This window comes from Spermophilus citellus (genome assembly GCF_964194105.1).
Source record: "Spermophilus citellus genome assembly, chromosome: 6".
Lineage (NCBI taxonomy): Eukaryota > Metazoa > Chordata > Mammalia > Rodentia > Sciuridae > Spermophilus > Spermophilus citellus.
Window position 1 is genome coordinate 17,102,934 of NC_138187.1, and position 24,944 is coordinate 17,127,877.

The window sequence follows — 24,944 nt, forward strand, 5'->3', positions numbered from 1 at the left end:
TGCAGAGAGGAAGCGGAAGCCTGGGAGATCAGATAATATACCCCTCCTATTAAGGTTTGGACAGAGGATCCAAACCTGGCCACCTGACTCCAGAATTCATATTCCTAACCAATGCATGATATAATGCAAATGCAGGTATGTAGGACGAAGGGGGAAAAAATCAAGACTAACAATTCATAAAGTAGAATAAAACCCAGAGAAATTGATAAACATACCCACAAGCTGCTGCTTTCAAATGATAGCATAATAGTTAACAAAGAAGATGAGTCAACTGAAAACTCACACCAAAGTTGTAATGAATGAAAACACGCTTACCACACACATGCACTGAAATTCTATTGCTTTCTCTTTGAAAATATTTTTTTTTCAAGTTGTAGATGGACACAATACCTTTATTTTATTTATTTATTGTTATGTGGTGCTGAGGACGGGACCCAGGGCCTCACATGGGCTAGGCAGGCGCTCTGCCTCTGAGCTACAACCCCAGCCTCCTTTTGCTTTCTTATTTGCAAACAAAGACCAGTTGGCAAATAAAATGGAAAAACGTCAAATTCACAATAGCATTAAAAAAAAAAAAAGTCCAAAAGAAAAAGAATCCCTCAGATGATACTAAGCAAGAAATGTGTAGAAAGATATGGAGAAAACTCAAGACTTTCTTGGGGGGATGTAAAATAAGACTTCAAACAAGATAACAATCAATTCCTGGGGGAATGACCTGGGGTTATCCAAATGTCCATTATCTTGAATTTATTTCCTAAATTTTAAGATCATTTCACTCAAAGTCCCAATCATTTTTTTTTTTTTTTTGGATGCAGGGACAGACTTAATGCAATTCCAGTAAAAAATTTCCTCTGATATTTTAAAAATCTTGATGAAACAAATTCTAAAGTTCTCTTGGAGAATAAGCATGCGGTGATAGCTAAGAAAATGTTGAAAATCAGGATAATGAGAGAGGACTTCCCTGCCAAGATGCAGCCTATTACAAAGCTACTATAATTAAAACCCCTATTGCCACACTTCAAGACAGATCAGTGGGAAAAACAGGAGGCCCAGAGACAGACTCCAGTGTGTGTAATTATTGAACTATAATAAAGTTGGCATTTGAAGTCTGTGGGAAAGGGATGAATTATTCAATCAAGGGTGCTGGGGCAATTGGTTACCTATTTTGAAAAAAAAAAAAAAAGGGGCAAATTAGATTCTCATTTCGCATCAGGTTCCAAGACATTGTGGATGGATTAAAATGAAGAGGAAAAAGAATAATATTTATGTGACCTTAGTGCATGAAGGCTTTTGAAACGTAGTATCCTTTGCTTAGTTTTTCCTTACAGCGTCTTGAAAGTTATATTGTGTATTTCTGTTCTGACTTCTAGCCTTGTTAACACACACATTGAAGCTTATAATGTCCTCTGTGTGGTTTTTTTCAATACCTATCATCTCTCAAGGAATGGAAAACTCAGTGTTTCAATTTTATAGCACACTTTCTTCTTTTTTTTGGGGGGGTGGTGCATTGGAGATTGAACTCAGGGGCACTCTACCACTGAGCCCCATCCCCAGCCCTATTTTGTATTTTATTTAGAGTCAGGGTCTCACTGAGTTGCTTAGGGCCTCACTGTTGCTGAGGCTGGCTTTGAACTCAAATTCCTCCTGCCTCAGCCTCCCGAGCTGCTGGGATGACAGGCCTGCGCCATTGTGCCTGGCTCAATTTTATCCCCACGTCTTATGACTTATGTTCTCTGTTCCCCTCTCTCTCTCTCTCTCTCTCTCTCTCTCTCTCTCTCTCTCTCTCTTTCTCTCTCTCTGTTTTAAAATTTTATATGTATGGAAAGTATAAAAATGTAGAAAAGTTGACAGATTAATATAATGAATCCTCATGTGTACATCACCCAGGTTCAATCAAATGACCTGTTAAACCAATGTTTTTCATCAATAGCACTAACCCCAGCATACTGAATTATTTTGAATTAAAGTATTTTTTAAAGTATTTATTTTTTTAGTTATAGGTGGATCCAATATCTTCATTTTATTTTTATGTGGGGCTGAGGATTGAACCCAGTGCCTCATGCATGTGAGGCGAGCACTCTTCCTCTGAGCCACAATCCCAGCCCCATGAATTAAAGTATTTTATCTATAAAGAGTTTAAGATGTACCTGCAGGGATAAGAATTCTATTTTTTTAAAGCCACAATACCATGATTACACCAAATTTTTTCTATTTCCCTAATATCAATTATAATAATTCTCTACTATCTTTAAAAAAATAGCCAATGTATCATTTCCCTGATCGCCTCATAATTTTTAAAACTATTTGTTTATGCAAATTAGGATTCCAAGAAGGTCCACCATATATTGCATTTAATGGATCTGTTTCTTTTATCTATCTATCTATCTATCTTATATCTTTAGATGTTGATGGACCTTTATTTGATTGATTTATTTTTATGTGGTGCTGAGAGTCGAACCCTGTACCTCACACATGTTAGGCAAGCGCTCTACCACTGAGCCACAACCCCAGCCCAGATCTGTTTCTTAAATTTGTTTGAATATGTAAGTTTCTCCTCTATATCCTCCCTCTTGCAGTTTGTGGGAAAAAAATCATATTGGTTGCTTTTGAACTTGTCCATATTATGTTCCTTTCATGTGAGTGCAGGATTGGAGGTTGGGCGATGGCTTCTCTGTGGTGTCATTGAACATGATTTCCCCGTTGCCTGTATTTTTTGTAAATTTGTAGTTGCATTAAGAGGCCTGAACTGACACAGACTTGGTTACTTGGCTGAGTTCTTCCTAGATGGCGGGGTCAGTTTTTGTCGAGGCCGGTGGTAGTGTTTTGCAATTGCTGATGGTTGTCTGGATGCATTATATCACTAGGGGGTAGCTTTCATGTACTCAGCAAGCACCTTAGAAAGGCTCTGAGCTGGTCTGAAAGCTTGGTGCCCGTCCTCCTGGAACTAGGAGATTATGAAAGACTGTAAAAGACAAAACTAAAAAACAGATTCAAACAAACAAACAAAAAATCACTTGTATTTTGCATATATTGTCTGGCTACCCCTTCCTCTGACCCATCTCCAGATAGCAGAGCCATACCTTAGAGGCACTTAATGCCCATAATTCCAGTACACACGTATGGACCTCAACACAATCTCCTTCACCGCTGCCTGATTTAAGAAACAATGTTGTATTTTCAGACCCATGGAAGTCTAGGCCCTTTAAGGGATCTTCAGGTGACCTGGAGCATAGGTGATCTTTTGAACCCCAGTTAACCCCAGTCAATGCCAGGGTGCGAGGTGCAACCTTCGTATACACAAGAGTTTGCCATCCACAAAGGACAAAATGCAAAAACGTTCTTGTTTATTTAGGCGTGAAACCTTTTCTTGTGTGAAGTCCAAGTTTAACCATCTCTCCGCACCCTGGACCCCTACTGCTCCTTCTTCCCAACCTCTCACCCTGTCTCTTCTTTTGCAGTTTGCTGCTTTGTCGTGCACAAGCGGTGTCATGAATTCGTCACATTCTCCTGCCCCGGCGCGGATAAGGGCCCAGCCTCTGATGTAAGTAATGCACCTTGGTGGCTTTTTTTTTGTGTCCCGAGGTGGCACATTCTTGTGCATGAATGCTCGTGGTGTGTTTAGACAGACGAGTGAGGTTCTTCTCACTCTAAGGCCTTGGTGGCCCCTACAGCCTCTGAGACAGTCCTTGCAGTGGGGGACACAACGAACCAAAATGTATCCAGAGAGGCCTTGGCTAGACAGAGTTTCTCTGGTATGATTCTGCTAAACGTCTTTACCCTTGAAGCAGGGTACAGGGTGTGTGCAAGCTCTTCCTGGTTGGCCTCCTGGACAAGGTAGTTTTGGGGCAACCTTCAATGCACTTTATAGTTCTGAGTTCAGGAGGGTCTTGATATCGAGGACCAAGAATTAGGAGGAAATGAGTTAATCCCCCAACTGGGCATCCCAAAGTCTGTTGGGAGGTAGGGAAGCTAGACAAATACTTTTTGTTTGGATCCTCATGAACTTATTTTAATATGGATTAGAAAACCATATTTCATAGCGTTTTTATACTTACTGTAGGGATATAAAATTTCCTACCTAAGTAAAGGTTTTGGGGGTTCAGCAAATATAAGTCGATTGAAGGAAAATATTTAGTCAATGACAGGATGAGACGGATACGGCAAAAGTTTGGGTACAAGTTTGTCCCAAGTTTGGGGTACTTGGTTGATTGCCGACACAATAGCAATTTATAGATCGCACCCTCTTCTTTCCTTTGGGCAGAGTCTGCTTTTCATGCCAGAAATTGAAAATGTCTGATACCTTGTGTTCCCAGAAACTGAGAATGTGCCCCAAACCTGCTGTTGGGACCTGAGGGGAAGACTGGGGGAAGGCTTCAAGGAAAAAGTTTTCCTTTCTTTTAGGGAAGAGACATCCCTTCCTTTTACTTTCGGATATTTTTGTGTGAGGATGTGTGCTTAAGCATTGTGGCAGCTCTTTTGGGTCAACGAGGGAGACACAGCTGGTTTCCTGAGCATGGCAGAGTGGAAGAGTTGAAGGAATAGGGGTCGCTGATGACACTGTTGAGCTGCTGAGTCACTTCTGAGTCTTCTTATCCCCCAATCAAAGAGATAAGACGTTCTCCTTGGTCAAGTATCTTGGGGTATTCTTTTCTATGCAGCTAGAACTGCCTCATTGCCAGGGCTTTCCGCTGTTCAGTGAGGAACTGCATTCAGCATGCCCCACGCCCCACGCCTCACTCCTAGTTCCCTTGTTTTCTGCTGCTTTCTAGAATTTTCCCCACTGGCTTAGTCTCAGGTCCTGTGATGCACAAAACTGACCGCTGACCTCGGATTGTCTGAAATGAGGTGTGATGACCTTCTGTCCCTGAATGTCCTGTTAGCCTCCTACCAGTGTTCCATGGCCATTTCGCTGAAACTCAGGGGACATCTCTGATGCCCTGTTCATGCGCACGCCTGAGAGTCCGAGCTGCTGACACTTCACCTGGAGAACAAGGACTCGAGGTGCAGAACTCCACCCACCCAACCTAGCACGGCCCCCGCGCCCCTGCGGCTCTGTTGGCCGAGATGAAAGTTGGAACCGTTTGCCACGTTCTCTGCCTCCTACTCCCTGGCCCTTCGAGGGCTGTTTTTTTTTTTTTTTTTTGTTGTTGCTCCCTAGGAAACCAGGCAGGGGGGTCTTGGGAGATGCCTGACCCCCTTATGCAGCTCTCAGATCAAACCAAGACCCGACACTGAGGTAGTAGGCCAGGGGGGTCATTCCCATATTCTGCCTCTCTCTGTCAGATGTGTCTGTTGCCTGAGTCAGAAACTCAGTTCAAACTGGATTTCATGAAAAGAGACATTTTTTTGGTCCCTGGAATTGAAAAGCCCGAGGACTGGCTTTAGGCACCGTAAATCAAAAGGGCTTAAATAAAGTCCTCAGGATCCTCTTCCTCCACTCCTTGGCTCAGCCTTCCTCGGGGTTGGTCTCATTTTCAGGAAGGCTTTTCTCCTGTGGCGGCAGGATGGCTCTCACACCTTTCGCCTTAGATCTTCTACCCCAGGGCCAAGACCTCAGGTCTCAGTGGACCACAAGTCACAGGGAGCCTGAACGATGGCTTAAAGCCGATTGGCTACGCTGGCTTGGTCACGTGCTGCTGTGGTTTCTGAATGCTTTGTCTCCCTCCCCAAATTCATAGGTTGGCATCCTAGGCCCCAAGGTGATGGCATGAGGAGGTGGGGACCTTGGAAAGTGATCAGGTCATAAGGAAGGAACCTTCAGGAATGAAATTGATGCCTTATTAAAAGGGACCCCAGAGAGATGCCTCACCCCTTCCACCCTGTGAGACAACAGCCAGAAAACAGCTGTGGAACGAGGAAACGAGTCTGCCCGTGCCTTCACCTTGGGCTTACCCTCGAGAACTTGGAATCTCCTTATTACCACCCGGTTTTTAGTATTTTGGTATTTCATTATCAGCAATCCCGGCTGAAGATTTTGTTACCAAGCACGTGTCTCGAGGAACAGAATTTTAAGGCAGTGTTCTGAATGGGTTCTGGGGGCTTTGCGATCGAGCCAGTCAGCCTGCGGTCTCTGGTGCCGTTTCTCTGAAGCCCAGGATCGACGGGTCCAGGAATCCAGGGGGGGTAGAAATGGGGGTGACATCACTCACCATCACCCCTGGTGACCCGTTAGCCGTATTTTTGCTGCCTCGTCCCACGAATTTATGCTCTGCCAGCCTAGAGGTCTCAGCTCCGGCAGGAGAGCAGCTCGTCCCAGGGACTTGTACGATGATTTTGTTTGAACTGGAAGTTAAGGCCACCAGCTGGCCACGTGGGGGGCCCCTCGTGCCTCGGTGTCAACAGGTCAAGAGAGAGGAATGGAGTTGGCCGGGGTGATTGCTCTGGACTCCCAGGGGAAGCCGGTCTACTCCACAACAGAGCAAGAGAAGAACGGGTCTGGAATACAGGGCTCCCTTAGGGCGTCTCTTAGTACCGCGATTGGGGTCAACGGGAAACAACAGCAGCCCAGGCTGGCAGGGTTAAGGGGAGAAAGTTTGGGTCACCCTGCCCGGGGCTTGCTGAGAGCAAAAGGGAAACACATGGGCAGCAGGAAGTGGTTTGAAGTACCACTGATGACCTTGTGATCAGCTAGAAGCATAAAGACTGATTGTGAATTCTCTCTTAATTTTGTTATGAATCCATTTTGTATACACACACACACACACAAATATGAAGCAGTTGTCTTTGTTTTCTTCCCTGTCTTAGTCTCTTATCCTTGATCATATGATGCATTGATTTCCTATCAGTATTTCAGCACGGTTGATTTGACATGTTGGTACTTATGATGCAGGATTTCCAGAGAAGAGAAACAGATGCTCGGGGAATTTACCTCCTCTGGGGAAGGGATTGGTGTGTTTTTCAGTTGTGCAAGGTCTCGTTGTATTGACTTGGGTGGAATTACAGCCTTGTTGTTATTATTATTATTATTATTATTATTTGGAAATTTCAGTTGGGTTTGAAGGGATGGGGAGGGTGCCGGGTGGAGCCAGGCTAGGCTCGTGCCGGCGAATTCCATGTGTCAACTTGACTGGGATACGAGATGCCCAGATTGCTTTGAAAACCGTATTCTGAGGTCTATGAGGGTGTTCCCAGAAGGGATCAGTGTTTCAGAGAGTGGACTGAAGAAGGAAGACCCTAGACTGTTGAGGGTCCAAATAGAACAGAAAGGTACAAGGAGGAGGATCGCCCTCTCTGTCAGAGCCGGGACACCCGTCTTGGCACACTTTAGATATCAGTACCCTTGGTCCTTAACCCTTTAGAATTGGGCCAGGACTTAGGCCACTGGATCCTTTGCTTCTCACACCTTTGGACTGAGTATACCACAGCCTCATAATCACTTGATAAATCCATTCCTGTACCCATATCGACATCCACCTCTATCCCAGGGGCTCTGTTTCTCTGGAGAACCCTGGGCCCACTCCTGGAGATGACAGTCCCGGACACTCACCCCATGGTTCGAGAGTAGGGACTAGACGGTCCCTCTAAGGAACACCAGATAAGTAGTATTTTGTACTGGGGTTCCAACCTCAGACTGTGGAACCAGCCTTCTTAGGGCTTAAGCCTGCAGGACCTTGGGACAAATTATTTAAATATCTTCTTGCCTTAGATTCTTAGCTGAAATGGGGTAGATAGTAGTTCTTACCTTATTAGCACTGCTGTGAGTGTCGAATGCATAAATATCGATGAAGGCACGTCGGACAGGGTCTGGTATACCTATGTGATCAAGACAGTGGTGAGAACAATAGTGAATGCAGGTAGGACAGTCAGCAAGGACAGGCCAGGGAAGTCTGAAGGATGGCAGGCTCTCTGTCTAGCACCTGGCTGTCCTTCTTAAGAGAGTGTGGCTCCAGGTGTTAATACCCGCCCCCCTTCCCACTGCTTCAGGCCTGGGGACAGCAGGAGGCGCGTCCTGCAGCCAGAGTGCACGGGACTTGGCAGCCTCCCTGCAACGAGTCTATCTCTGGATGCCGTTCCAAGAAGGCCGGTTGGCACCAAGGGTGATGGATTGATTCAGACTCCCGAAATGGCTTGACTGAGTTCATTGACCTTTTTTCTGCCTGTAGTTGGAGGCATGATTAAGGATCTGGCCACGCCTGCTTGGCCACCTGGCCAGCCTTTCTCTTGGCTGCTCCTGTGTTCATGTAGGTCTAGAGCAAGTGTCCTTTCCTACCAGGTGACCTTGGAGGAGCTGGCGTGCGGAAGGTTCATGGAGCCGGAATGTACAGCTCCATCCATGAAAAATGATATGTGTTGGGTTCCAACCTTTATTCTCTGGCTATTCAGAGCCCATGCCTATAATCCCAGTGGCTTGGGAGGCTGAGGCAGGAGGACTGTGAGTTCAAAGCCAGCCTCTGCAAAAGTGAGGCACTAAGCAACTCAGTGAGACCCTGTCTCTAAATAAAACACAAAATAGGGCTGGGAGGTGGGGCTCAGTGGTCAAGTGCCCCTGAGTTCGATACCTGGTAACCCCCCCCCCCCAAATAAATAAATAAAAGCCCATTTGGAGCCAGGATATATCCTGGATATTGGTAGAACTTCATGAAGTTGACGTTATTCTTCAAGTTGGTCCACATCATGGTTTATTGAGGCAACTTAGTGAACCAGGCACTGTCCCAGTGACCCTAGCTACTGACCCAATCTTTTAATGCCATTGGGGAGAGACATTATTATATATGGCATTCACCACCAGAGGATCTTAAACATGGCGGAGTTCATGGATGATGACTTCCTGTCATCGATAGGCAGCTTCCTGGTCATTGGTCTCATTGAGTTGGAAGAACTCAATTCTGTCTCTTGGACCTCTGAGAAAGACTGAGTCTCTGGGACTTCTGTAGGCACTGTATATGGACATTATGGGCTACCTGACACTCAGAATATGGACCACAGACACAGCCTCCTATGAGATCGCAGAGCTAGGAGGAGAGGAATGGCCTCCAAGGGCTGAGACGAGGGTGAGTCGAGTGACTCAAGAATGGACACAGAGTTAGGGGTTCTTGTCTGGCCAGATCCAGAGCACCTCGCCCCGTGCACCAGAGCTTTCTAAGCCTCTGAGTCAGGTTTGCTAATGTCCAACTGGACCGAGCTAGTCAGTCTGAGGGCCAAGTCCAAGTTCAAATGACAGAGACATGGAGTCCACTGCCTCAATGCATAAGGAAAATCTAGGGTGAATCTACTGGGTCTCCTGTTAACCCAAGGGGCCACCACCAAACAGAATCCCCGAGGACCCTCACCCTGGACTTCTTAAAAGATCCGTAGACGGCCTCATCCAGGGAGGTGAGCATACCTCACTTGTTCCCTGCCCCAGGTCCCCAGCTGGATTAGCCACCTCGGGCTACACATGGGTACTGTGGCCTTTTATTGGCCATGTCCATGGTGGTTAAGACATACTTGCATTTAAGGACTGATTCTCTCAGGTACACCTTAGGGGAATTGGAGCTTGTCTTTTTATTTCTCTGTGCCTCTGTGTCTTAGTTACAACGTTATCAGTACAGCGATAATTCAAAACAACATTTACAATGAAAATAAAAAGAGTAACAAGCAAACAAACGACCAACAGATTGACAGCAAAAGGAAGTCCCACGTGGAATTCGGGGCTCAGCGCCCACGGGGCAGCCAAGGGCATTGCCACGGCGCCACCTTCTCCCTTATCAAGGAAGGATCCATAGTTTCCACCTTCTCCCTCATCAAGGAAGGATCCATGCATCTACTTAGCTCTACCCAGAGTGCGCCCGAGCGGGGTCATGACTGTGTCCATTTCTATCACTTTGCACAAAATCTTTAATTCAGGGATGCGTTGCTGAGATAAGAACCCAGACTTTGAAGCCAGAAAACCTGGGCGTCAGGTTTCAACTCTGCCATGAACTGCTCCCGTGACCTTGGGAAAATAATTTAAATTCTGTGATCATCCGTTGATCGATTTAAAAATGGGCAAAATGAGACCGAAATCATAGGCTTTTTTTGAGTGTTCATGAAGGGCCACTCCTGGAATGGTACCGGGCACCCAGAAGGTGTTCAATAAATGGCTTTAAAAATCATTATTAATATACGGAGGCATCTCCTCCTGCTCAAGAAAGGATGCAGGCTACTTTCTGGCCCACCAGGGAATGATAAGCTAATAATAATAGCTAACCGCATTGATCCCGGGCTCTGCGCCCATCAGTACAAAAGGGCAGAGGGACTCTGGTTGACTTGTCTAAAAAAAAGACACTTTCTTCAATATTTTATGGTTTCAGAAATCACTTGTGATCTCAACATTATTAAACCTCATCATTTTCAACCTAAGTATGACAATTCTAGGAATTTCTGCTGAGTAATAATTTAAGGATATGCATCTACTTAGCCAGATTGACCTTCTTCTATGGCATTGGTATTTATAGTCACAAAAATCTGGAAATGACTCAAGTGACTGCCGATTAGGGTTTATGCAAGTGGAAATATATCCGTGTGATGAAACGCTTTGCCGGGATTAAATGTCCCATTGTCTGAGGTGATGGGAAAGTTCTTGGCTGGGATGGTTGCTCTACAGCATCCGCGCTCTTCAAAAACCCATCAAACTCCTGCTTAAAACCTGTCCATCACTGTATGGAAATTACAGCTTAATAAAGAGTCACAGTGATTAAAATGTCTTCGGCCTGGGGAGATATGGTCAATGTATATGGCCAAATGTAAAAGAGCAGACAGCAGAATATTAGCTATGGCATACAAAATACATGTAGGCAGATGTGAATTTGGTGTCGACATATCTTATATACAGAGATATGGTAAATGGTGGTATAAAGGTGTATTAAGAATTGTAATGCAATTAATAATAATTATTATTATTTGTGTGTCTTGATCTCAAGTCACCTGAGGCCCTGGAGAAAGAGGGTGAGTTGTAGCTGTGCCAGGCCAAGGCCCCACCCATTTCCTGCTCCACATGAGTGACAGACAGGAAGATCATGTCCATCCTCAGGACAGAGGCTGACCCCCTCCTGCATGGTGTTCAGTCTTCCTGGCTCAGAAGCAGCAGCCCCCGTGATTTGTGTCCAGTAGGGACCTTTCAGGTCTCCTAGCTCCTTCTAGGACCGAAGCAAGTTAGGACTGAACATCTCTCTTGACGACACCATCTCCTGATCTGAAAGCCCCCTCTGTATCTCTTTGTAGTGGTGATTCCATCCAAACCCGTTCGTCCTTCTTCCTCGTTTATCTGTTTTCTGTCTAAATCTGAAAGGGCTGACATTACATCCTCTTCACAAAATTCTTCAGTCTGTGGCTTCTGCATTCATAGCAAAGGTGCTCAGTAGCAGAGGTGCCCGTTATCAAATGCCAAACGGAGGCTTTAGGAGGGAGGGCGTGGGTGGAGGTACCTTGGCCTGTCCAGCTCAGAGGTTTGCTGTCACCAAACGTCCCAGTTAGCCAAAGGACTGCTGTAAGGTTATTTTGTGTTTAATGGGATTAAGGCCATCCGTGCGGGAGAAGGAAGAACAGCCCAAGTGGAGCAACTGCTTTGTGGATGACGTTGACTCTCCACCCTGAGAGAGCCAAGCTCCGTGGCCAGGCATGACACAGAGGGCATGTCTGGGAATGTGGGTTTCCACCACAGGGAGTCTCATCCTTGCCGATAGGTTGCATGCAACAGAAACTGCCTTTGGGTTAACTCAAATTAGAAAGGAATTCACTGGAAAAGATATGGTGTACCTCCGGGAGCTGAAAGAAATCTTGAACAACCAGACCAACTCCATCTGATTTAGATTCCTTTAACCCTAAATTCAGATTCTGAAAGGAGAGAGATTATTTGGTCAAGCTCAAGTGACCTAATCAACCCTTGATTGGGCTTTTAAAGTGTGCATCTAAACACAGTGGACTTTTCAAAGGGGAATTGAGACACTGTTATGGAGAAGAAGAAAACAGAGAGGATGCTCTGAGCAAACCCAAGCATGTATCCTGAACACTATTTTGCAGATCACAGGCTGGCGGAATGTCTAGTGATTAATTGGATCAATATCTGGAAAGGTTACCATATTGGTCTAGGGAATCTGCATTTTTAAGAGTTCTCGGGTATTTCTGATGGGTACCCGGGTTTGAATTCCAGGTTCACTGCTGACTGGCTAAATAATCTTGGGCCAGTTACTGAACCTTTCTGCCTCAGCTTCCTTATCTGGAAAAAGAAGATAAAAGAGCACCCCTATTTCACAGATGAGCCGTTTCATGGTCAAGCCTTCACACAGCTCTGGCGCCTTGGACATGCTGATTAATATTCTCACCCCTGGTCCTTTTGAGTCTTAGATTGTGAGTTTTGGGAGTCCTGACTTATTTTGGCCTTGAGGACATCCATCTTCCTTTCCACCAAATGGAAATACCGAGGCATCTCCCATGTGTCCGGTGGGAGAAGGGTCCATCGGTGACCAATGCAAGTCTGTGACGGTCAAGGGCGTGCTACACACTTCTGCTCCCCTTTGTCCTGGGCCGACAACTTTTGAAGTGCACAACCAGCTGGTAAAGGTCAGAATGAATCGCTTCTAAACGGCCCTTCGTCCCTCACTGTCACCAAGACACAGCGCTTCATGCCATGGAGGAAGAAGTGACTCCAAGGTGCCAAAGGAACAGAGAACAGGAAACCAACCATTTTTCCTGTGCAGAGCGGGGAGCTGCAGAGATTTGAATGAGCCTGAGACATCCTCTCTTAGGAATTATTTTGACTTCTCCTGGTTGGGGGTCAGGACCAGACTCAGCATCTGATAAAGGAAAATTTCCCACAAAACCCCCGCCTCTAAGCTAGCAGGCCTGGAGGGAAATGCAGAAATCAGAGGGCAGATGTCCCTGGAGGCAGGCACCCTGGACGGATGTGCAAGATCCTGGTTGGGGAGTCCAGGGGCTGCATTTCTAGTCTTTCTGCTTGATATTTTTCATTCCCAAAGGCTCCTCCACCTCCAGTGGTCTGGGATTGTAGGATTTCCAAATATTCTTTCATTTAAAAAAGTACTGTCGGAGAGCCAGCATCCATAGATATAACTCTGTTATAAGCATTTTACATGCAATGACTCTTTATTCTTCCTTACACCTTACGAGGTAGTGCTAAAGGCAGGTAGGTCAGGGAACCTGCCCAGATCCCTGCTGGCCAGGTTCGGCTGCCTGCCTGTGTGAGAAAGAGCCGAATGATATAAAAAGGGAAGACGAATGTTTCTGCAGTTTGATCCAGCTAGGGAGAAGCAGCCAGGTGGTTTCTTTCCCAGTCTTCCAGAAGTTCTTACAATTTATAGAAACAGGAGCCAGGAGACAGACCCATGCAGCTGTAGCTAGCCAGAGAACTTGTGGGGTTTCAGCCTCCCTGAGGTGCAGTCTGGCCAGAGGGAGGTTCCTCAGTTTTTCTATGCACAACATGAGGAAGTTCAGGGTACGGAAAAGCAGTTACCAGGAAGTTGCTTTTCATTTTAAAGGGGCTCTGTTTCACCAGATCCCTGTTCTCACCCCTCACTTCACAGATGAGGAAACTGAGGCACTCAGACTTGTCCAAGGTCACATAACGAGTAAGGAAGCCCACTTCTAAACCTCGGCAGCCTGGCCCTCATTTCTGGGTTCTTACCTAGTAACACAGCACCCTACAACCTGCACAAAAGCAGCGAACAGAGGTGGGCACCCCTTTTCTCTGAGCACTCTCTTTTTGAATATTCTCCCCCCAAAACTCTAGGTCCCTGCAGCCTGCACTCCATTTGGTCTAGATGCAGGGGAGCCTCTCCCAAGCTGGTCCAATCAGATTCCTGCCTCTAGGGATTTAGGATTGGAAATCAAAGTGGCTGGCTTTAGTGAGGGCTGGTCACATGTTTTTTTGGGAAAACTATTGTTATGTGAAAAATACTTTGTAAAAAAAAACTATTATAGCCAGCCATGGTGCCCCACTACCCATCACGGTAACTACTACCCAGGTGACCGATCGTTTGCCGGTATCCCACCCTCCAAGGGCAATTCTTATTTTACTTTGGAAAGAACACTTCCCTGAGATCTACCCTCTTACTAAACTCTCGAGCGTATAGGATGTTCTTGTTGGCGGAAGGTACCTGGTTGCCCAGAAGATCTCTAGAGCTCATTCATCTTGCTTGATTGGCGACTGCCCATTTCTCCCTCCTTCCTGCCCCTAGTGACAGTCCTTGCATCCCCTGAGTCTATGCAGGTCACTTTAGATACTTCTCCTAAATGTCAGCATGCAGCGTTTGTCAAGGGTCTGGCTTAACATAATGTCCTCAAGGCAACCGTGTCCTTTCACTTTGTGGAATTTCCTGGTGAATTTTACTGGGGATTGAACTCAGGGGCGCTCAACCACTAAGCCCCATCCCCAGCCCTATTTCGTATTTTATTTAGAGACAGGGTCTCACCGAGTTGCTTAGTGCCTCGGTTTTGCTGAGGCTGGCTTTGAACTCTTGATCCTCCTGTCTCAGCCTCCAGAGCCACTGGGATTACAAGTGGGCGCCACCATGTCTGGCGGTAGTTCCACTTTTTAATGTTTTGTGGAACCTCCTTGTGTTTTGTGGGCTCGGGACTCGATTACCCAATTCTCCAAAAAGCATGCAAATGACCAACAGATATATGAAAAATAGTGCTCAGCATCGCTTTATCACCAGGGAAATGCAAATCGAACCCACAATGAGATCTCACCTCATGCCTAATAAGATAAACAGTATTTTTTTAAAAACCTAAAAGACAACAGGTGCTGGTGAGGACGCGAGAAATTGGAACCCTTGCACACGGTTGGTGCAAATACAAAAATGGTCCAGCCACTATGGCAACGGCTTCCCTGCCTTTGAACTCTGTGTAAATAAAATGACCCTCTCTGGTGCCCAGGACTTTCCTCTGTGCTCTGCGGTGGCTGCGTGACTTTGAAAGGACACAGAGCATCCAGTTCATCAGAATGGCCACCTTCTAACCAGCACGGACTGGGCAAGTGAGCAAAGGAGCCACGTTGTGATTTCAGGGGTGTCCAAATGGCCCGTGCACACACTCAACTCCATCAATAAAATATTCCCAGCTCTTTAAAGGAACAAGGTCCAGATTTTCCAACTTTTCCAGAGAAGGCTGAAATCTCCTGAATTCAGACATTGGCTTATAACTGGAGAGTTACAAAGATGTTTTTCTTTTCTTTTTGCACTGGGGATTGAACTCAGAGGGCGCTTAACCTCTGAGCCACATCCCCTGCCCTTTTTTGTTTGTTTGTTTTTTTGTTTTGAGACAGGGTCTCCCTGAGTTGCTGAGGGCTGGCTTTGAACTCTGGATCCTCCTGTCTCAGCCTCCTGAGCCGCTGGGATGACAGGCATGTGCCACCATGCCCTGCAGTGGTGTCCTTTTTTCAAACACATTTTTGGACTAGATTCATCAGGGGACCTCAGGTTTACAACTTGTGCATATGCAGGACTCTCAGTGGGAGGTCTCTCTTCTTTTGGGGACGGAAAGGAGATGTAAATGCAGCCAGATCGGGCCTTCTTTGGGAAGGGAAGAGACAGCAACCATCCAAAGCCAAGAGCTTAAAGGAAGGCAGAGGTCTTTTTGTCTCTTGGAGGTCTAAGCTGGCCGGGTTACGCCCACTTCCCAAACCTTGCGCCCAGCTCTGATTAGGAACCCATAGCGACAGCGCCCCCTGCTGTCCCAAGCGCTCTCCTACTGTCCAGTGGGATCTGCAGGCGGGTCCTGCAGTCAGTCACCTGCTTCTCTCTCTGAGGCTCAGGGAAGAAGTCCTTCTGCATTCTGAGTCTGCTGTTAGGAAGGACAGCCCAGGCACCCACCGGGACTCACCTTCGCTTCCTGCACTTGGTCAACCCTCTAACTTTGTATTTTTTTAAATTGGAAGTGGGGCGAGAACCAGGCTAGGGTGTCCTTCCCTGCACCCCAGACTCACAATTCCTCTATGTCGAAAATAGTTCAAGAGTTTCTGGCATTTGTTTGGCTCCCTTCCCTGATCTTGGACTGAAATAGACTTTTCTCTTATTTTTAAACAATACCTTCTGGTACTTTTCGTGGTGGTTTGGGGTGGAGGGCAGAGTGAAGCCTACGGGTTTCAAGTTGGGGTGCTGCACATGAACCAAGAGCATGGGCTTTGAGACCAGCCGTATCTTGATGCTGTCACCTCCTAGCTGTGTGCTTTGGATGAGTCACTTAACCTCTCTGTTCCTCTGTTTGTTCACTTACAGGATGAGGCTTATAATACATCTACTTCTTAGAAGTATTGTGAGTATTAAATTTTAAGTTAATATATGCAAGGAGCTTAGTGTCTGGCATAGCCTATAAATAGTTGCCTGACCCAGATCTACTTTTGCCATCCATCCGGGCCTTTAGGTCCCCTTACCTCTGCATCTCAGATCTTCCTTGTGAAACTTTGCCTTTGATCCTTTTCTTCCCTTAACTGTAAATCTCCCTAATTCCTCGGGGCAGTGGTCAATTTCCCAGGTCTCTTCCCATGTGTTCTCAGACTTACCTTCATCCTCATCTTCTCTCTGCTGCCAAATCTGACTGAATAGTAATTATACCTCCTGAATCATGATTTTAGCCAACACTTACATAGCACTTATTATATGCCAGGTGCTGTTCTAAGTGATTTGCATACATAGCTTGTATATTCCTTATCCAAAATGCTTGGAACCAGGAATGTTTAAAATTTCTGTTTTTTTTTTAATTTGGAACATTTGCATGTACCTAATGAGATATCTTAGGGACGGAACCCAAATCTCAACACAAAACTCATTTATCTGATACACATAAGCTAAAGGTAATTTTATACAACATTTTGGGTGCACCTGTGTCTGCGCTGTGACCTGTTGCCTGAGGTCAGGTTTGGGGTTTTCATTGTGCAGTTTTGAGGCTCCAAACTTTCTGGATTTTTGAGCATTTGGAGTTTTCAGACGAGGGGGTGCTCAGCTGCACTAACTTATTTAATCAGAGCTTTTTAACAAAGTCCTCGTGTCTGAGCCCATGAAGGAGTCAAAGTTCCCAGCTGATCTTAAAGTGCACCCAGGGCTGAGAGCCCCGGGGAGGCATGCCCATCCACTAAGCCACAGCTCAAGCTTGACTTCTGGGGGGCGGGGGGCCTGCCCTGGCCTCCCTAATGAGGTCAATTCCTCATACGGGTATGCAGAGCCCCACACACCTCTCCTTGATGTCACACATCAGACAGGTGACTTTACATTTACAGTCAGCCTTCCGAATCTGCAGGTCTCCCATCTCTGGATTCAGCCAACCGTGGGTTGAAAATCTTTGGGGGAAAAAAAAATAGTTGCATCTGTATTGAGCAAGTACCACTTTTTAAAAAATTTAAATCCTTGTCATTATTCCTTAACCAGTACAGTATGACAATTATGGGTATAACATTTACATTATATGAAGTATTAAAAGTAATCTAGAGCCGGGTGCAGGGTTGCAGGCTTGTAATTCCAGCAGCTCGGGAGGCTGAGGCGGGAGGCTGAGGCGGGAGGATCGAAAGTTCAAAGCCAGCCTCAGCAAAAAAGTGAAGTGCTAAACAACCCTGTGAGACCCTGTCTCTAAATACAATACACAAAATAGGACTGGGGATGTGGCTCAGTGGTGGAGTGCCCCTGAGTTCAATCCCCAGTACCTAAAAAAACAAAGTAATCTAGAGATGATTCAGAGTGGCCCAGAGGATGTGCCTACATTGTAGGCAAATACTACACCTTTTTCTATCAGGGACTTGAGCATCCAAAGACTTCAGTATCTACAGGGTCCTAAAACCAATCCCTTGTGAGTACCAAGGGACAGCTATATTCACAGGGTGACAAAGAGCTCCAATTCTGTTCCCCAAATCATTCACCGTGTGATCTTGGACAACTTCCTTGACTTTTCTGGGCCTCAGTTTTCTCTCCTCTTAAACGGGGATAACAAACTTATTTCTCATGGCCACCGAGGATCAACTGAGATAATGTCAGGCATTATTTGCATGACGCCTGGCAGCCGGGGATCGCTGTCCGGTACAAGAATAATGATGACATTTATCATGCCCACCTGCAGGAGGGATGTGGGGTCAGTGTCTGCAGTTTGATCAGCCCACACCTAGCCCAGGGCGGGGCACTTCATAGCCCTGTCCCTTGAATCTCAGAGTGGCCCCCTGGGCTGTTTTCTGTAAAGGAGGAAGGGTAGGAGGAGGCTTGCAGAGTCTTGTGGCTGTCACCTCCTGGTGGGGATCCCTCGGCTCCCAGCCTGCGGGGGGGGGGGGGGGGGGCTTGCTGGGTCCAGTCTCCAGCGCAGCAGTGGCCGGTGGCCCCCTGCTTCCCGATTCCCTTGGCAAGGACAGGAGACTCCTGTCCCTCACACTCTCGCCCACCTTCCACCCCTGCCCTCCCGAGGCTCAGACTCGGCTGTGCCAGCACCTGGGCTGCAGAGGGGGCCGTGTGCACCGGGGGTCGAGCTGACAGTGTCCCCACGGGCTCTAGGTCTGGCCTTGGGTGACCCCCCCCCAGCCGCCCAGCCACGTGCTCAGGGGCGGGGGCGGGGAGCCGAGGGGACTGGCTGCGGGTTTGGGGAGTGACGGAGGGTTTAGTTATAGCCCGAGAGTGTGATCCCCCGAAACCCTCTCCTGTCCTGGGGCGGGGAGTGCTCCCCGGCCCCCCCACAGGCAGAGGCCGGCGCTGTCTCTGAACAGCGCGGGGACCACTGAGACCCTCGGAACTCGCGGGCTCCCTTCCGGGGAATTCCCAGCTCAACCCCTTTGTTTTCTGAAGGGGGAACTGAGATCAGACCAGGGAAGTGACTTGCCCCAGGTCACAGATGTCATTTTTATTTTAGGCTGATATGTATCGATTGTGTACTTCATGCCAGTTACTAAGCGCAATATGAATTCTGTTAGAAAGCAGGAACATTTATACCTCTTAGATTCAACAAACAATGTGCCTCGGTCGGTGCTGAGCCCTTGACAGATATTAACCCATTAAATTGTCATCATCCTATGAGGGTTTAGTGCGACTTTTATTATTATTATTTGCATTTTAAAGGTGAGGACACCTGGGCACAGAGAGGTTAGGAAACCTGTCCAAGGTCACACAGCTGGGAATTCACTGAGTTGGGAGCCGTTCCCAGACAGTCTAGCTTCACAGGGCAATCTACTATATGCTCTAGTGTCTCTTCACAGGACAATTCCTCCTGTCCATTTTGCAGATGAGAAAACTAAGGCTTGCTAAAGGGTAAATCCTTTGAACAGAGTTGCCCTACTGGGAAGTGACGGAACTGGGAGTGCATTTTCATTCTGTAGCTTTTCTCCTGGGGACTGGGGTCTCCTAGGTGGAAACAGGGCCTGGGGTGGCGGGCAGCACAGCTGGGTCATCTGGGGCTGCCTGGGTGGGGGCAGAGCTACCTGCTGGCTCGTCCTTCAGATCTCAGCTCACCCTCCCCTTCCCCGGAGCGGCCAGCACCTCTCTGACCAGAGGAACCCCTCGTTAGGGCTGGAAGCTTTAGTGGAGGGAATTGGCACAGGAAATCGAGACCCAAGTCCCAAACGTAGGGACGTGTCTGGAGTTGCTTGGGAGATGTCCCAGTGCAGCAGATACAGGGAAGACCTGGTGGGTAAAAATTAATAATAGTAATAGCTGGAATTTATGGAGCGTCTGTGCCAGGCAACCCTAGTGGAGACTGCAAGTGGTTCCCTCCCCTGGCAATCCTAGGAAATAAAAATTGTTAACCCTGTTACATAAGAAAACTGAAGTACAGGAGAGGCTGAGCAACGTGGCCGGCAGGGACAGAGCTGGGACCTGGCAGAGCTGGTGGGTGAGTCCAGGTGGCCCAGAACCTCACCTTCTGAAGACCCTACGAAGCCCTCTCTGGGTGGTGCCCTGAATCCCCCACCAGGCTGAGAGTCCCCTGAGCAGTTGTGGGCGTCACCCCTGCCAGACCAGGCATGGCGATGGAGCTGAATCTTCAGGTCCAGGGCTTGACGCTTTGAAGCTTCTCGGGGTGGGGGCTGCCTGCACCTGGAGCCTTCCAGAAGAATCTTACCAGCCAGCTCTGGAGGGCCGTGGAGGAAGAGGACTCCCGATTTGACCCCAGAGAAGCCTGCGCCGCTTTCTGCAGCCTGGTGGATGGACGCAGCTGTGTGTCTGGTTGCCCTTGGTTACCCTGGTTGACCTTGGGATCAGGCAGGAGTTTCAAACTCAGATGCACAAAGGGGCTGCGCAGTAACCACGAAGAGCTGCAAGTTGCTATCCCTTATCCAAAAAGCTTTCCGCCTGAAGTGTTTGGGTTTCAAACTTTTTTTTTCCTGATTGTGGAAAATTTGCATATATATAAAGAGATACATTGGGGCTAGAAGCCACTTCTAAATATAAAACTCATTTATGCTTCCTGTATACCAAATATACCAAATACACATAGATAAGGGTAATTTTTTGTGGGGGGGGGGTACTGGGGATTGAACTCAGGGGCACTCCACCACTGAGCCTCATCCCCAGCCCTGTTTTGTATTTTATCTAGAGACGGTCTCCCTGAATTGCTTAGCACTTTGCTTTCGCTGAGGCTGGCCTTGAACTCATGATCCTCCTGCCTCAGCCTCCCAAGCTGCTGGGATTACAGGCATGTGCCACCGTGCCTGTCTAACTAAGGGTAATTTAATGTCATTTTTAAAAGCACCTGTGTGTTGATTGAGGATCGTCCACCCGAGGTCAGAAGTGTGGAGTTTCCCGCTTATGGTATCATATTGGTGCTCAAAGAGTTTCAGAGTTTGCAGAATTTTCCGATCTGGGGACTTGGGATGCTCCATGTGGATGTGCCTCATGTGAAGGTCACGGCCATGGGGACAGCTGGCCCAGTGTCATCCCAGGTCTTAAACAGTGTTCTGAGGATTTCCTTATCAAAGTCCTGCTCACCTGGCTGGGAGTCCCACCCCGGGGCCTGTGTGGCCATGGCCGGGCTGGAAGCGCATCTCTGGACGGGGTTTCATGTGTGCCATGGAGGGAGGTGTCGCCAGGTGGAGACCCACTGGCCTGGCTGGTCAATTGAGACATTCATGGAAAACACCGGCAGAAAAGCCCGGCTTGGAAGAGACTACGTTAATGTGACCGATGGCCATTTGGATGAGGGAATCCAAGGAAAATGATCAAGACCCCCTCCTGAGTATTTTAACTAACATCTGGTTATAAAATAAGCGCACAAATAATTCTTCTGTATTTAACAATTTAACAATGCTAATTCCATGTGAATTTTTTTCTCCTCATCGCCCCCCCCCCCCATCGCCTTCTCCCCCTCCCCTGCCCCTCCTGCCAGCCCTGGCTGGACATCACCCACGGCGGAACCCTAGCTCAGTGCCTTAGCTTACTTAGCTGTAGCACCCAGCTCTGCTCAGTGCCTTATAGTGTAAGGCGAGGAAAAAAAACCAATGTAAAAATGTAAAAGCAGGCGGTAAGGCTGGGGGAGGGGCTGGTGGGTTTGGGGGATGCATGTTTTTAGATACTAAAATATTACAAACCTAGAGCATATTAAAATAGTATGGTATGGAGGCAGGAATAGAGGGATCAGCGGAGCATTAAAAACAACCAAGCATGCCTAAGAAACGGGTGTGCCATAAAACAGGCGTTTCGGATGGGCAGGGGAAAGGGAGATGGCATGCCTGTGTGGTTACGACTGGCTAAACAGTAAGAAAAGAAATGAGTGTCCTTCCCCAGAGCTCGTGCTGAGATGAATTTCAAAGGCAATGATGAGGTCAATGTCAACAACAACAACAACAAAATGAAATCACCAAAAGACTAGAGGAAAATATTGGGAGAGGCTTGTAAATATGACAGCAGAGACAGAGACCTTACAGGAGAAGGGGGAGATGGGATTTGACTGAGACGGTGGGTGCGCACACACGTATTATGTGTGATGAAAAGATCATCAAGCAAACCAAAAGGCCCACGGAAACGTGGAGAAACACTTCCTGTTTCGATCCCAGGTGAGTAGTTCATATCTTTAATTAACACAGAGGGAAGCTTCTTACAAGGGATTGAAAAGAAACCAACTTTACCAGACGCAAAGGACTCAGCCAAAGGAGAGGAAAGGAATGGTGACAATGACCGGGTTAAGTGTTTATTTTTGCTAGTGACTGTTGGGCAGTTTCCATGTCCAGGGTCTTCCTGAGCCCTCTCATTAACCCAGGAATTAGGTATTGTCATCATCTCCCCATTTTCTTAAAAGGGTTAAATCACTTGCCCCCCCCCCCAGGTCAAAAAGCTAATAATGACCGCAGCCAGGAGTGAGGTTTGAACGTGGCTATTAATTAACCCTGAATGTTGTCTACGGTTTTCTGTAACCCAGGAAATCCTATTCAAGATGCTGCCAGCGCTGACAACGATAGACACTTGTCACTGAAATTGAAGGATCTGATTATTTGCCAGGGGGCAGAGGCTAGCAGAAGGCGGGCGTCTTGAATGGATGAAGCACCCCCACCTGGGGGGGGGCACATAAGCTCTTTTATGTGGCCTCATCAGTTCTATTCATTCTCTCCTGCAGGCACAAACCTCAAGATGGTCACCCTATTACATTGTCCCCTTTCAGTGGTGGCTTGTGTAATTACAGCTTCTAACATGACACTCAGTTCAGTTCACACCACCTCGGCCCACCCAGCCTCAGTGAAGCGTTCCCTGCTCTTCTGTCCCTGGGAACAATTGCCTGACCTCTTGTTGGTGGCCAGGGGCTTAGCCTGGTGGCACCCGTGAGTTCCAGCATCGTGGTGCGAGCCTTGAGATTTTTTTTTTTTTTTTTTTTTTTTGCACCCAATGCATCCTAACAAATTTTCCTCCCTTCTACTCCATTCTTTCCTGCCTGCTTAGGTAATCACTTCTAGTGGGCTTCCTTGTGTCCTTCTGTTCCTACAGAGGTGCAACTAGTTAAGAATATACTCTCTCATCCAGACTCGAACTCACATGAAAGGTGGCAACGGATATATATTCTTCATTACCTTGGTTTATTTTCATTGTTTGGAAATTTCCAGAATAATATATCCCTGTTAGGGGTGTAGCTCAGCATAGAGCACATGCTTAGTCAGTGCAAGACTCTGGGATCAATCCCCAGAACCAAAAAATACATGTGCATATGTGTGTGTGTGTGTGTGTGTGTGTGTGTGTGTGTGTGTGTGTATGCACATATATATCCTCGATTTATCCTGGTTTGAATGTTACTTAATATATACAAGTATCAGAATATCATGGTATCCCATAAACATGCATCACTTTTATGTTTGTTCAAAGGATTTTGATCATTAACCATTCAGTGATTAAAAGGAAAAATACATCCTTGAGTTTTTTTCCCCCACATTTGCACAGAGAATGTCCTTATTCTTCTTCATACCTGAGCAGCCGCCCGTGGTGTGACATTTAAGCAACTCCCTTCCAGTGACACACACTTAACTTGTTGTAAAGTTTTGCTATTGTAAATGAACAACCATGCACATACAGTGTTTCCTGGAATCCAGGAAAAATTCCTGGAAGTAAGAAGATTGGGTCAAAGGGGAAAAGCATTTGTGATTTTGATAAATAGTGCCAAATTGCCCCCACAGGGTAGCACCAACTGGCCCGCCTGGGGGGGATCACACTCCTCCCTTTCCCCCAGCATCTCGCCTTTCCCCCAGCTTCTCGCCTTCCCCCCAGCTTCTCGCCTTCCCCCCAGCTTCTCCCCTCCCCCCAGCTTCTCCCCTCCCCCAGCTTCTCCCCTTCCCCCAGCTTCTCCCCTTCCCTCCACCTTCTCCCCTACCCCCAGCTTCTCCCCTTCCCTCCAGCTTCTTCCCTTCCCCCAGCTTCTCCCTTCCCCCCAGCTTCTCCCCTTCCCCCCAGCTTTTCCCCTTTCCCCAGCTTCTCCCCTTCCCCCAGTTTCTCCCCTTACCTCCAGCTTCTCCCCTTCCCTCCAGCTTCTCCCTTCCCTCCAGCTTCTCCCCTTCCCCCAGCTTCTCCCCTCCCCCCAGCTTCTCCCCTCCCCCCCAGCTTCTCAGCAGCAGCCATTGGTATGAACATTTTCAAACTTCAGGAGTTGTCTGTTTCATTTTAGGGCATATTAGAAAATAAAAAAGCTGATTTCCATGAATTCACATTTTTAAAAAGTTTTTTAAAAAACAGGTTGATTAAAACAAAAATGACATATTGAGTTAAATGGTATTCTAGGTGGTATAGTCAACAGTGTTGTAGGTGATCCATAGAGATGCCAAACCTGGACAGCTCATGACCGAAGTTTGGAAGATGTCACCGTGATTGCTCTTTTTCCTCTTTGGAATAATAAAGCAGGAGCTTGTGCTTCCTGGGGGCAGGGTGTTCTGTGGAGCGCTTTCTCATCACAGCCCATCTATGAGGTGGGTGCTGTGGTTATCCCCACTTTCTGGACCAGGCACCAGAGACTCAGAGAGGGTGTTGCCTGCCTGGGGTCACACAGTGCACCTCGCCTGTGCTGGTTATTTCCAGCTGGGCTCTCAGTCTGGCCTTGCCCACCTATCTGCTGAGAATGGCACCTTCAGGGGCATTCATGGCCTGTGTGTCTGGGGATGACTCTGCTCTCACTCCCTCCTCTGGCTGACCCTGCACCTTTGCTTCTGTGCTTTGGTTTAGCCTCCTGGTGCCCGTGGCTTTGCCTCACCCCAGCCAGATTCCAGCCACCTGTGAACAAATCCACAAGGCCATTCAGACTGAGCAAGGCTATTTTAGGTTTGGAATTAGAGGTTTAAAGATTTTTTTTTTGGTTGGTCTTTGATCTGCACTTTCTTCTTCCTCAGCCCTCTGTGTCCGGGGTCAGGTGATGGGCTAAAGATGCTGAGCTGGATCTGCTTGTCCTTTGGTGCCGGACATTTGTCACTATGGAGACTGGTGGGGAGTGGGTGTGGGGGTGGGGAACAGGAACCTGAGCGGCCTATCACTGGCCAGGGCTGGATTTGTATGAGGAAGGGTGGCCTCATCCCTGTTGGGTTGGATACCTCAGGAAGGCTGAGG

General features: G+C 47.4%; 1 protein-coding gene across 2 annotated transcripts in view; it reads left to right on the top strand.

Annotated features, from left to right (window-relative positions):
- The window catches only part of PRKCB (protein kinase C beta), a 294,712-nt gene that overhangs the window by 114,285 nt on the left and 155,483 nt on the right, over positions 1-24,944 (top strand). For both annotated transcript variants that reach the window (XM_081299668.1, XM_081299667.1), the window contains exon 3: positions 3,459-3,541. In XM_081299668.1, coding sequence (XP_081155794.1) covers positions 3,459-3,541 — 83 coding nt within the window. The remainder of the gene's footprint in view (positions 1-3,458; positions 3,542-24,944) is intronic.